Source organism: Chrysochloris asiatica, unplaced genomic scaffold (genome assembly GCF_000296735.1).
Source record: "Chrysochloris asiatica unplaced genomic scaffold, ChrAsi1.0 scaffold00026, whole genome shotgun sequence".
NCBI lineage: Eukaryota > Metazoa > Chordata > Mammalia > Afrosoricida > Chrysochloridae > Chrysochloris > Chrysochloris asiatica.
In genome coordinates this window covers 2,503,344-2,515,450 of record NW_006408544.1, presented here as the reverse complement: position 1 = coordinate 2,515,450, position 12,107 = coordinate 2,503,344, and the positions used below count along the sequence as shown (strand labels likewise).

The 12,107-nt window shown below is 43.0% G+C and overlaps 1 protein-coding gene across 1 annotated transcript in view; it reads right to left on the bottom strand.

Annotated features, from left to right (window-relative positions):
* Positions 1–276: 276 nt before the first annotated feature.
* LOC102813892 (L-amino-acid oxidase-like) overlaps positions 277–12,107 on the bottom strand; it is a 57,607-nt gene continuing 45,776 nt past the window's right edge. The window contains exons 4-9 of the mRNA XM_006839833.1: positions 4,572–4,786; positions 3,990–4,102; positions 2,592–2,793; positions 2,073–2,141; positions 1,713–1,849; positions 277–1,090 (exon numbers count right to left, since the gene is read on the bottom strand). Coding sequence (XP_006839896.1) covers positions 277–1,090; positions 1,713–1,849; positions 2,073–2,141; positions 2,592–2,793; positions 3,990–4,102; positions 4,572–4,786 — 1,550 coding nt within the window. The remainder of the gene's footprint in view (positions 1,091–1,712; positions 1,850–2,072; positions 2,142–2,591; positions 2,794–3,989; positions 4,103–4,571; positions 4,787–12,107) is intronic.

Below are 12,107 nucleotides of genomic sequence, written 5' to 3'. Positions count from 1 at the left end.
GGGGTAGCATTTGTCATCCTGAGTTCTCCTTTATCCCTTCATAGATCCTACCTAGGTTGCCAGGAGAGAGGAGTAGGAAAAGGACTCATGTTTCTCATGTATTTAAAAGCTTGTTTCTTTGTCTGGCATTGTTGGGTTCCTACTTGTGGCCCAGGGGAAATAACAGTGACCTCCTTCCTAGATATCTGCCTCCTCCGCACACCTCCTAGTCTGCTCCCTCCCAGGTTCCCTCAGGGAATTCTGTCAGGATAAGAAAGAATCTTTTTGGATGTTGGCTTAGCTGGTCAACAGAGGCATGTGTTCCACTGCAGCCTCCTTGTCTACAGAAGCCTGGATGTCCCTGGCGGCCTGGAGCCCAGACTTGATGGCAGTGTCTATCCAGGCGTGGGGCAGGCAGGTATGCTCACCAGCAAAGTGGATGCGGCCCTCTGGAAAGAAGAGTTGTTGTGAAAAGTCCACAAATTGGTATGGTGTGAACTCGGCAAAGGCGCCCATGGTGAAAGGGTCCAGAGACCAGTGCTTGACCACAGAGGACGGGCACATGTGCCGCAGTGTCTCCTTGGGCAGCTGGTGTACAGCTGCCAGGTCATCCAGGACGATGTCCACCACCTGGTCTTGATGCATGGATAAGAAGAACATAGAATCATCATCCACAGTGTAGGAGGCCAATAGAACACCCTTGCCATTGGGCAAGCTGTGACTAGGGTAGTAGATATAGCGTGAGGACCGGTCAGTGACAGAGACTCCACCCCGAATGCCATCACGTTCCCAGAAGGACTCGTTACAGGCCAGAATCACTTTGGTGGAACTGGTGTAATGCAGTGAGCGGAGAGCATCCATCTTGTGTAGAGAGAGAGGTGGCTCAAAGGTGATAAGACGAGTTGCCTTGGCTGAGGCTGTAATGATGATGTAGTCTGCAGTGATGGAGTGCACTGCTGAGTTGGGGCCACCCACACGGTAGGAAATTCGGACTTCTGGCCCATTCCTCACAACCATCTCCACCTTGGACCTCAAATGAATGGTGCCAGGCTCCAAGCTGGCACCTAGGGCATTGGGGAGCTGGTCAAAACCACCGGTGATCTCAGTGAAGCTGCAAGAGTGAAGTGAGGGGAGAGGGTGAGTGTGGGGAGTACATTAGTTAGATCAATATATGAGTTAGCTGCAATGTTTCTGGTCTGAAAGAGAGGACATTCATATCCTGCACTCCTTGAGGAATACTTCATATCCATCACCTTCATTCATTCCTATGAAATAGGGATTACTGTCTAATTTTATAGTTTGGAAAGCTGACACCCAGAATGGAGAAATCGCTTGCCCAATATCCCATGAAAATCTAACTCCACAACATTCAGCCACCATGCAATTCTGCTTTCCAGGTGGAAGGAACACTGGCTGAGTTGTACACAGACCTGGGTCTGGATTCTGAGTTTGACTCTATCCTATACCCAACTTGTGTGAACTTGGGTAAAATTGGCTCAGAGAGAGAACTTAACTTCTCTGAACCTCTGCATTCTCATCTGTAAAATGGCTCTGCATGATATATATGCCTTTTAAGAGGTCATAAGGAGTAAATGTGATGATTCTTAGAAAGTGGTAGCTTTGTGCTCAGCACATAATAAATATTCAGTAAATTATCATTCCCTTTCTCCATTCTGAGTCTTGGAGGAGAGGGCTCAGAAGAGATCCTCACTGTGACCCCAGATCAGCCTCACCCATCACTGTTGGAGACAATCATATCAATCCTCAGGGATTCCAGGAGAGATTTATAGTATCCAGCATCCTCATTCAGCACATCCCCAATCATCTCTACTGCTCCTCGGCTCAGCATCCCTTCCTTCAGCAGGTAAGCCTGTGGGGATGATGTCAGCATGTGTGGAAATGCCAGGTGGAGGACCCAATATGTAGAAAGAGCTTCAGCAAGGTTCTGGACCTAGGTCCAGACCAGGGGTAGGGCTAGACTCCAGGGAGATGGAAGCTTTGGTAGGTCTTGGTAGCCTGAAGACAACCCCAGGGGACTATGCTGAGCAAAGAGCCCCTCTATGTCTATCCTGAAACTTCTGTGCACCGTTTACCTTGGTGGAGTAAGAATCATACAAGGACATCAGTTGGCTGCAGTTGAAAGTTTTCAGACTTTGTTTGAGCTGCAAAACAATAAGAAGCCTTAGATAACAGCCAATAAGCCAGAGGCAGGATTCTCTGATTATCACTCTGAAGAGGATGGGGACAAAGAAGTGTGGATGTAAGGATGGGAGAAGGGTGGTTCTAGGAGTCCCTAAATGCTCGTCTTTCTACAACTATCCCCCTCTTTATTTAAAAACATTTTGGAGACTAAACTTTTAGGTGAACTTTTACTACCAAGAACTGAGTGATCTAGTGATACTCTTTCTGCCACTGGCATTGGACAAGGAAAGTAAAAGTACTGGCACTGGGCATTGGGATAGAGATAGGAACATTCTTAGGGATTTCAGAAGCACGATAAACCAATAATTACAAGAGCACCGGGTGACTTGGGCCCACCCACTAATTTTCTAGGTGCACTTAGGCCACACCCTTTTATTTCCCAGCACTGGGAGGGGTGAGACAGGAGGTACCTTAGTGATGGACTGATGGAAGAGATTTATAGCACTCTTGCCCTTCTCTGTGGGATTCACCGAGTAGCCCAGGAGCTCTGGGTTGGCCTTGACCTCCCAGGTGCGATAGCGTTTTCCATTGATGAAGTACCAGGTGTTGGGATCATATTGGATGAACTTGTTCAACTTCAGGCCAAGCTTATGGATATAGGTGTGGACGAGCCTGAAGCAGACACCAATATGACATGAACCCCATCCCAACTATACTTCATTCCCTCAGACCTTATAATAGAAACGATTTCCAGGAAAATTGTGCCCAGGAAGTTCAGACAAAGTGCTTCTTCAACTCTAATCTAGTTTCCTCTTGATGCACCAGTAGTTCTTTTCCTTCTGGTTCTGCCCCAGGGGATATAAGCAGTTGTGAATTCACCCTTTATTGAATAAAGATTCTTGGGAAATCCTAGCTTATAAAATTCAAATGTAGAAATAGAGGACTTTTGTTTCAGACAGTATCTGGAATTCTATTTTTCGTTTCTAAGTAAGTTCTAGGCATTATCTAAAGACTTAGTTTAATCTGGTTCACTTGATTTTGATTTTTGTTGGTATTTGGAGGAAATGTTGAGTTTAGTTCACACTTAAAACATCACATTAAGAAGTCATAATTGTAGAGGCATACAGGGCACCAAGCTGGAGGTCTCTTTTGCCTTGGAAGCCTCAAAACCAAGAACTCGGTTCTCTTTCATTTGTCAGTTATGTTTTAATATACAATTTTGACTTTGAGGAGAAGCTTTGTCACTTTCTCATAGGAGAAATTTGGGTGAATCACTTAATATCTCTGAGCCTAGTTTCTCCAATAATAACTACAGGGATCAAATGAAATAATGCCCTGTGGGCTTAGTATTAGGTTATGGCATATAGTAAGTATTCAACAAATGGTAGCTGCTTTTATTATTCACAGCTTAATGAGATATAATTAGTATATAAAAAACTGTTCATATTACAAGTATAGAATTTTATGAGTTGATGGTAACTATCTTCACTACAGGAGTCCTGGTGTGGCGCTGTGGGTTAATGTGCTGGGCTGCAAAGTCAGTTTGAATTGCAAGGTTGGTGATTCAAGTTCACCAGCTGCTCCTTAGAAATCTTTTACAGGGTCGCTATGGGTTGGAACCAGTTCAATGGCACTTAACAACAATAACATAACTATTAATTTGGGCTCTACCAATTTCTGTGTGATCTGGGCTCTGAAACTCATTCTCTCTGTTAAACAAAGACATGAGTTTTATTCCTGACATGCAGGACTGAATCAGGTTAAACAGTGAATTTGTAAGGGCTTTGACCTGATGGCAGCGGGGCCCTTCTTGCCTTATGCTCATCCCTCCTACTTACTCTTTGTTCCATTTCTTTCCTCAGACTTACCTGTGGGATGTTGGGATTCTCATGGGACCCAATTCAAAGTACCATCCCTCTTCCTCATTCCTGTATGTGGCTACTCGACCCCCAATGTGGTCACTGGCTTCCAAGATGGTTACCTGGAATCCAGAGCAAATAATCCAGGATTATTTGCTCAGCATACAGATGTCATTCCCAGAGCCATCCTTTCCCTTCTTCCCATCCTGTACTCTACCCCCACCATGCTATAAACTCTAACTGGGAATTCCTAACATTAGGCCCCTGCATGTGCAGGATAACCAAACAGGGAATGTTTTAGGCTTAAGGCTCTTGTGATATAAATGAAGAAGGAAGGCTCCACAGATAGGCAAGAGACAGATCACCTGCTAGCATAACTCTGCTCCACTTGCTTTCTTCACTAAAGCACAAGTAGCAATTAGGGTCAAATCTCATGGGTTAACTCATATTTTTTTGGAAACAATAATTGTTAAAAGACTCAGTGGGTTACGTACAGTTGCCTAAGAGTAGGCAGTAGTCCAACTCATTTTCTTTTTCCAGTTGAAGCAAGCTGGAAGGCAAATGACTGAGGTCCCTCTAAAGTCTCCTCACCTGGTGGCCAGAATCCTGCAGGGCCTTGGCTGCTACCAGACCTGACATGCCAGCTCCTACGACCACCACACGCTTGGGCAATGGAGAGGTATGGAGCCCCTTCTGGGCCATGAGGAGGACAGACTCATAGTTGGGATCTTGAAAGCACTTGGCCAAATCTTCAAAATAGCCAAAGCAAGCAGGAGTGAAGAGCAGGAGCTCCAAGATCAGGATTCCTGGGGGTAGAGAGAGGAATGGGGCCGCTTTTCTGGTGCCCAGAAACTGTGACCCATTCTTCCAGAATGCACTTGGCTGTGTAATAAATACAGTCAGGTGAGTCAAGTCATAACGGAACGTCGGGACAGAGTCTGGTCAGTGTGTGGCTGACAGCATGTGTCTTTCTTCCTATGTCTATGTGGGGAAATGGGTGAGGTATGAATGCATGTGGGAAGTCTGCCTATTTTGAAGATCTGGCCAAGTGCTATGTGACTGTGAATATGAACTGCGAGTTCATGTGTGTGCATGTAATTGTAAGCTAATGACCTTATGTAGGTTTGTGTTTAACTGTCAATATGCCTGCTTCTCACAATGAGTGTGCATGTGAGCATGTCTGTAAGTATGTAAATGGGGTTCTGTGTGTGTCAATTTGTGTGTGAGACTGTGATATAAGTCTCTGTGGTTGTGAGTTTGCAATTGTTGACCGGTATGACATGCATTGGCTGTGATTATATGTGAGGGTGTGTTTGTGGGACAATGTGGGTACTGAGTAAAGAGGCATGAATGTGTGTGGGAAAGCAGAATGGACTGTAGAATTGACATGCGTTGGCCTGGGGTTTTGAAAGAGGGAGGATGCTGGAATGTGGACCTTTGCAACAGTGACTGTGTTTGTGGTCTTGTGTTTGATTCTGCATGTGAGCATTAGGTTGGTGGGAGAGTCTGAAAGTGTCTGGTTCTTTGAAAACATATGCATTTGTGAGTGGGTATGTTTACGTGACAGGGTGTGTGTGTGTGTGAACGTGAGAGTGTGTGAAAGCACAGTTCTCTGGTGTGTGTGTATATATGTGACCAGCTCCTCACTGTGATCACTAGAGACCCATGGGATTCTGGTCATCCTATAGTTCTTTTTCAGCCTCCAGCATTTTCCCCAAAATCTCTCCAGGTAATTCTAATGTAAAGCAAAACTGGACACCACTGTTCATATAGTTAAAACATAGGATGCAACGAGTCCTGAGTGATTTGATTTTCTTCTCCACAGTTAACTGTTCTGATATACAGAGACTTGCGCTTGGGAATCTGAAACATGAGACTAGGGTTTCCTTGATATCACCTACTCCAGAAACTGATACATTGCACCTCTTTCAATAATCATAGGTTTTTGGTGGTTCAGAACCCCTTTAATCTAGTACCCTCTTTGAGAAAGTGGGACAACTGAAGATCATAAAAGAAAAGGAATGTTAAGGTCACCCACTGAGGAAAGGCAGGACATCTAACTGTTCTCAGTGCCAGTAGAGCCTTCTCCAAGGAGACTTCTTAGAAGAGAGAAGAGAGGAACACCCATGCACCATGGGAAAGACCTCCAAGCATCACCCTTATACCCTATTCTCCAGCCCTATCTTAACCTCCCACATCCGATTTCCAGCCCTGCCAGATTTTCTTATTTCCCCAAGCTTTCACCATCCTGCTTTAGTTGCCGTCCTTCTTCCTCCCCAATTCATTCTCCAGACCCATTTCCATTCTCTTGGCTTATTTTTAACACTTCAACCCACCTTTAGTCCTGATCTACTTCCTATCCCCCTATCTCAGATTTTTTGGCCCCTATTCCCAGACTTATCATCAAACACATTTCATACCTATCCTCTGGTCTAGTTTGTTTTCTTGTCTCTGAACATTTCTTAAGATCTCTCTCTCTCAGACCTAATGGAGGGAACCCACTTACCCCTCATCTTGGCCTTGGCTCTACAGTTCATACTGAATGCTGAGCAGCTTTCCATCATTTTATGAGGAGCCAGCTCCACACTAACAATAACTGGCCCTCATCCAGCCTGTCCACCCCAGTACCTTATTGGCTGGGCCCAGAAGAGAAGCCCTGTCCTCAGGTTCCGTGATGACCTTATTTTCAGCAGCAGCATCTTCTGGTTGAACCATATCCCTATTGGGGAAAACCCCTTTTCCAAGGTCAGACCCTAGCACCTATGTGCCAATGAGGAGCAAAATATAGTGAGAGCCAGCTCATTCCCTGAAACTTGCTGTGATCACTTCCTAGGAAGGGGTAGGGATTGACACTTGAGTTCTGGCTGATGTAGAAGTCCAGTGTCTGGTCATCTAGCACAGACTGAAACACCCATCAGAAAGTCTCCCTGTTCTTATTGTGGAGGAATCCCACTGTGGATCCTTCTCAAGGTGAGGGTCTTGGCTTGGGGGTCCTGTGGAGAATAGAATCCCCCCTACCCTTCTCAGAGGGCTTTCTCTGGCAGTCAGGGACTCAGGCCCCTTTGAAGTAGGAAATATCTCTTCCACTTCTAGGTCCCTCAGGGCTTCCTTGATGAATTTCTCTGTCACTGGATTCCTTCCAGTGGAGAATGGGCCAGCTGACTGTGGTGCCAAGATAGCTCATTGTTCTCTGTGTGGAGTGTGGGTGAATAGGCATACAAGTGAGAGAGGTGGGCAAAAAAGAGAGGAGTGGGCAAAAAGTCAAAGGTATAGTGATGGGAAGGGGAGAAGATGTAGGAACAAGCAGGAGGATGCAGCATCCAGGGCACAGGACCCAGAGCCTGGGGAGCCAGCAGTGGGCATAAGAGTGAAAGGCCTCCTCGGGAGCATTCAAGCTGTAATTGTACAAAACTGAACTGTCCAAAACTGGGCTTGAATCTTACTCTGTCATGTCCTGGCTGGTTGTTGTAAGACACATGGCTCATATCTCTCTAAGCCTTGCTCTTGTTATTAGGTGCCATCGAATCGGTACCAACTTAGAGCAACCCTCTGCATAACAGAATGAAACGCTGCCCACTTCTGTGCCAACCTCACAATCTTTGCTATTATTTGAGCCCATTACTGCTGTCACTGTGCGAATCCATCTTGTTGGGGGGTCTTCCTCTTTTTCTCTAACCCTCCACTTTACCAAACATGATATCCTTCTCCAGAGAGTGGTCCCTCCTGATAATATGTCTGAAGTACGAGAGACAAAGTTGGGCCATCCTGCCTTCCAAGGAGCATTCTGGGTGTACTTCTTCCAACACAAAATTGGTTTGTTCTTTTGGCAGTCCATGGTACTTTTAATATTCCCCTCCAACACCATAACTCAAATGCATCAATTCCTCTATGGTCTTCCTTATTCAGTGTCCAACTTTCACATGTATATGAGGTTACTGAAATTACCATGGCTTGGATCAGGCACACCTTTGTCCACAAACTGACATCTTTGCTCTTCAACACTTTAAAGAGGTCTTGTGCAGATTTGCCTAATGCAATACATCGTTTAATTTCTTGACTGCTGCTACCATGAGTGTTGATCTGCAAAATGAAGTTTTGACTATTTCGACCTTTTCTCCATTTCTATAGATGTTGTTTATTGGTCAAGTGGTGAGGATTTTTCTTTTCTTTACATTGAATTGGAACCCATACCCAAAGCCGTAGTCTTTGATCTTCATGAGTAAGCATCATAAGTCCTCTTCACTTCAGCAAGCAAGGTTGTATCATCTGCATATTGCAAGTTATTGACTAATCTTCCTCCAATCTTGATGCCTCACCTTTCTTCATATAATCCAGCTTCTTGGATTATTTGCTTAGCATACAGATCCAATAAGTATAATGAAAGAATATAGCCCTAACATACAACTTTCCTAATCTTAAAACATTCAGTGTTCCCTTGTTCTGTTTGAACAACTGCCTCTTGGTCTCTGTAGTTTCCCCATGAACACAATTAAGTGTTCTGGAATACTTATTCTCCACAATGTTCTCCATAGCTTGTCGAGATCCACACAACCAAAAATCTTTGCATAGTCAATAAAGTACAGATAATAGCATAGTGGTTAGGAATCGGGCTGTGAACCTTAAGGTCAGCAGTTCGAAACTACCAGCGGCTCTTTGGGAGAAAGATGAGGCTTTCTGCTCCCGTAAAGATTTACAGCTTCGGAAACCCTGTGCAGGGTCACTATGGGTCGGAACCGACTCAACAGCACTTAACAACAACAAACATCTTTCTGGTATTCTCTGCTTTAAGCCAAGATACATCTGATGTCAGAATGATATCCCTTATTCCATGTCTTCTTCTGAATCTGTCTTGAAATTCTGGAAGTTCTCTGTCAATGTTTGGTTGCAGCCATAATTGTATTTATCTTTAGTAAAATTTTACTTGTGTGCTATTTTAGTGGTTATTGTCTGATAATTTCCACATTCCATTGAGTCATCTCTCTTTAGAATTAGTACAAATATGGATCTCTTCCAGTCAGTTGGCCAGGTAGTTGTCTTCCAAATTTCTTGGCATAGATGAGTGAGTGCCTCCAGTGCTACCTCACTTTGTTGAAAGATTTCAATTTGTATTCCATCAATTCCCAGTGCCTTGTTTTTTGCCAGTGCCATCAGTACATCTTGAACTTCTTCCTTCAGTATTCTTCACTCTTGATCATATGCTACCTCTTGAAATAGTTGAACACCAACCATTTCTTTTGACACAGTGACTCTGTATTCCTTCCATCTTCTTTTGATGCTTTCTGCATCATTCCATATTTTGCTCATAGAATCCTTCAACATTGCAATCTGAAGCTTAAATTTTACCTTCAGTTCCCTCAGCTTGAGGAATGTTGAGAGTGTTCTTCCCTATTGGTTTCCTAATGCCAGCTCTTTGCACATTTTGTTATAATAGTTGACTTTGTCTTCTCCAGCTGACCTTCGGAATTTTCTGTTCAGCTTTTGTACAGGACTCCTCACTTCTTCCATTTGCTCTAGCATTTCTATGCTGGAGAGCAAGTTTCAGAGTCTCTTCTGACATCCATTTTAGGCTTTTCCTTCTTTCTTGTCTTCCTAATGACCTTTGCTTTCTTCCTGTATGATGCTCTTGATGTCATCTCACAACTCTTCTGGTCTTTGATCTTTAGTGTCTAATGCATTAAATTTGTTATTCAAATGATCTCTAAATTTAGGTGGGATATGCTAAAGGTCATATTTTGACTGGCATGGACTTGTTTTAATTTTCTTCAACTTCAGCCTGAATCTGTCTATGAGTAATTGATAGTCTGTTCCACAGTCTACCCCTGGCCTTTCTTTGACTGATGATATGGAGTTTTCCACTGTCTCTTTCCACAGATGTAGTCAATTTGATTTATTGTATATTCCATCTGGTGAGGTCCATATGTATAATCATCTTTTATGCTGTTTTAAAAAGGTATTTGCAATGAATATATCATTTATCTTGCAAAATTCTATCATGTGATCATCAGTATTGTTTTTATCACTAAGGCAATATTTTCAACTATGATCCTTCCTCTTTGTTTCCAACTTTTGCATTCCATTCTCTAAGACTAGGCTTCATTGTCTGTAAAATGAAGTAATAATACCTTCTTCACAGCATATTTTATGATTAAGATGATATATGTAGACCTGACATAGCACCTTGCACTTGGTAGTTACATAAACTGGTTTCTTTCTCTCCTTTTTAGGAACTGGAGTTAAATTTGAGACCAAATAGCACATTGCTTGTTTTTTGTTTGTTAGGTGCTTTTGAGGAGGTGCCAATTCACAGTGACCTTATGCACAACAGAACGAAACATTGCCCTGTCCTGGGCCAATCGTGGGTCTTCCTCTTTTTCATTGACCCTCCACTTTCCCAGGCATGATGTCCTTCTCTAGGGGCTGGTCCCTCCTGATAATATGACCGAAGTGTGAGAGAGGAAGTCTGGCCATCTGGCTTCTAAGGAGCATTCAGGCTGTACTTCTTCTAACACAGATTTGTTCTGTTGACCATCCATGTTGCTTTCAATATCCTTATCCAACACTATATCACAAACAAATCAAATGTTATATGGTCTTCATAATTCATTGTCCAATACTAATTGAGATGCCTGTCAAACGGCGGTAATTCTTCCACCATAGGGATAGCTGGGAAGCTCAAAAGAAATAACACAGAGTTTCTATGTGAACTGCTAGTCTTTAGAGACAGTTTCAGGATTTTTTCTTTTTCTGCTTCCTTTTTGGGGAGTGGGGGAGCGGTAATAGCTTTAGTGGGCTATCATTTATATACCATACAATTCTCACCATTTAAAGTGAACAGTTCAGTAAGTTTTAGTTTGAAAGCAGAGTTGTGCAACCACTACAATTATTAAACATTTTCATTACTCCAATGAGAAATGCTCTTCCCTTTAACCATCACATTCTGTTCCCCCAATCTCTACCAGCTATGTTGTTGTGTTATTGTTAGGTGCTGTCATCTATTCCAACTCATAGTGATACAAAACAAAACATTTCCTGGTCCTGCACTATCTTCACAATCATTCCTATGTTTGAGAACTTTGTTGAAAACACTGTATCAGTCCATCTTGTTGAGAGTCATTCCTTTTCATTGACCCTCTACTTTACCAAGCATAGTGTCCTTCTCCAGGGAGTCATCCTTCCTGATGTTGTTGTTGTTGTTAAGTGCCGTCGAGTTGGTTCCGACCCATAGTGACCCTGAACAGGGTTTCTGAGGCTGTAAATCTTTACGGGAGCAGAAAGCCTCATATTTCTCCTGTGGAGCAGATGGTAATTTCGAACTGCTGACCAGCCAGATTTGTAACCAGTACGCTACCAGAGCATCCTTCCTGATAACATGTCCAAAGTATGTGAGACAAAATCTCATCATCATCACTTCTAAGGAGCATTCAAGCTGTATTTCTTCAAATACAGATTTGTTCATGTTGATGTCAAATGGCTCTTGACTGAAAGCAGAGAATACCAGAAAGGTGTTTACTCTTTTTTTACTGTAAATTGAGGGAAGGTTTGCAGACAAGATCATCAGTTTTGCATACAACAACTCATACACTTTGTTTCATCTCAATGATTTCAATCCCCTCCATGCAACAACAGTTATGGCTTCCTCCCTATGGTTCCTGTTTCCATTCCAATCACCTTCCCATTCTTTTTCAATTTTGTTCTTAGTTAAATGTTGACATTTTTATTTTGAATCATTGACTATTCCATGGTGAACATACACTACTAGTGGTGTTGTCGCCTCTATATATCTACTGCTTGGCTGAAAATTGAGCCCCAGGGGTGAATTCCTTCCCAGATTTGAAGCAGGTTGAAGGACATAGTCTTGGATTCCTCCAGTCTCTTTCTGACCATTAAACCTGGTCTTTCCATTTTTTAAAGTTTTGCATTTTATTCCACATTTTCTCCCACTGTATCCTGGACCTTCCTATATTTTTGTTGTAGAGGGTCCATACAGCCTTTCTGCCTATCTTGCAACCTATCCTCTTGAAAGACTTTTTGATATAGTCAATAAATAAGAACTACAGCATTCACTATGAACTGCACCTCAGTGTAAATAAAACAAAAATCATCACAACATGAAAAATGGAGAAAAGA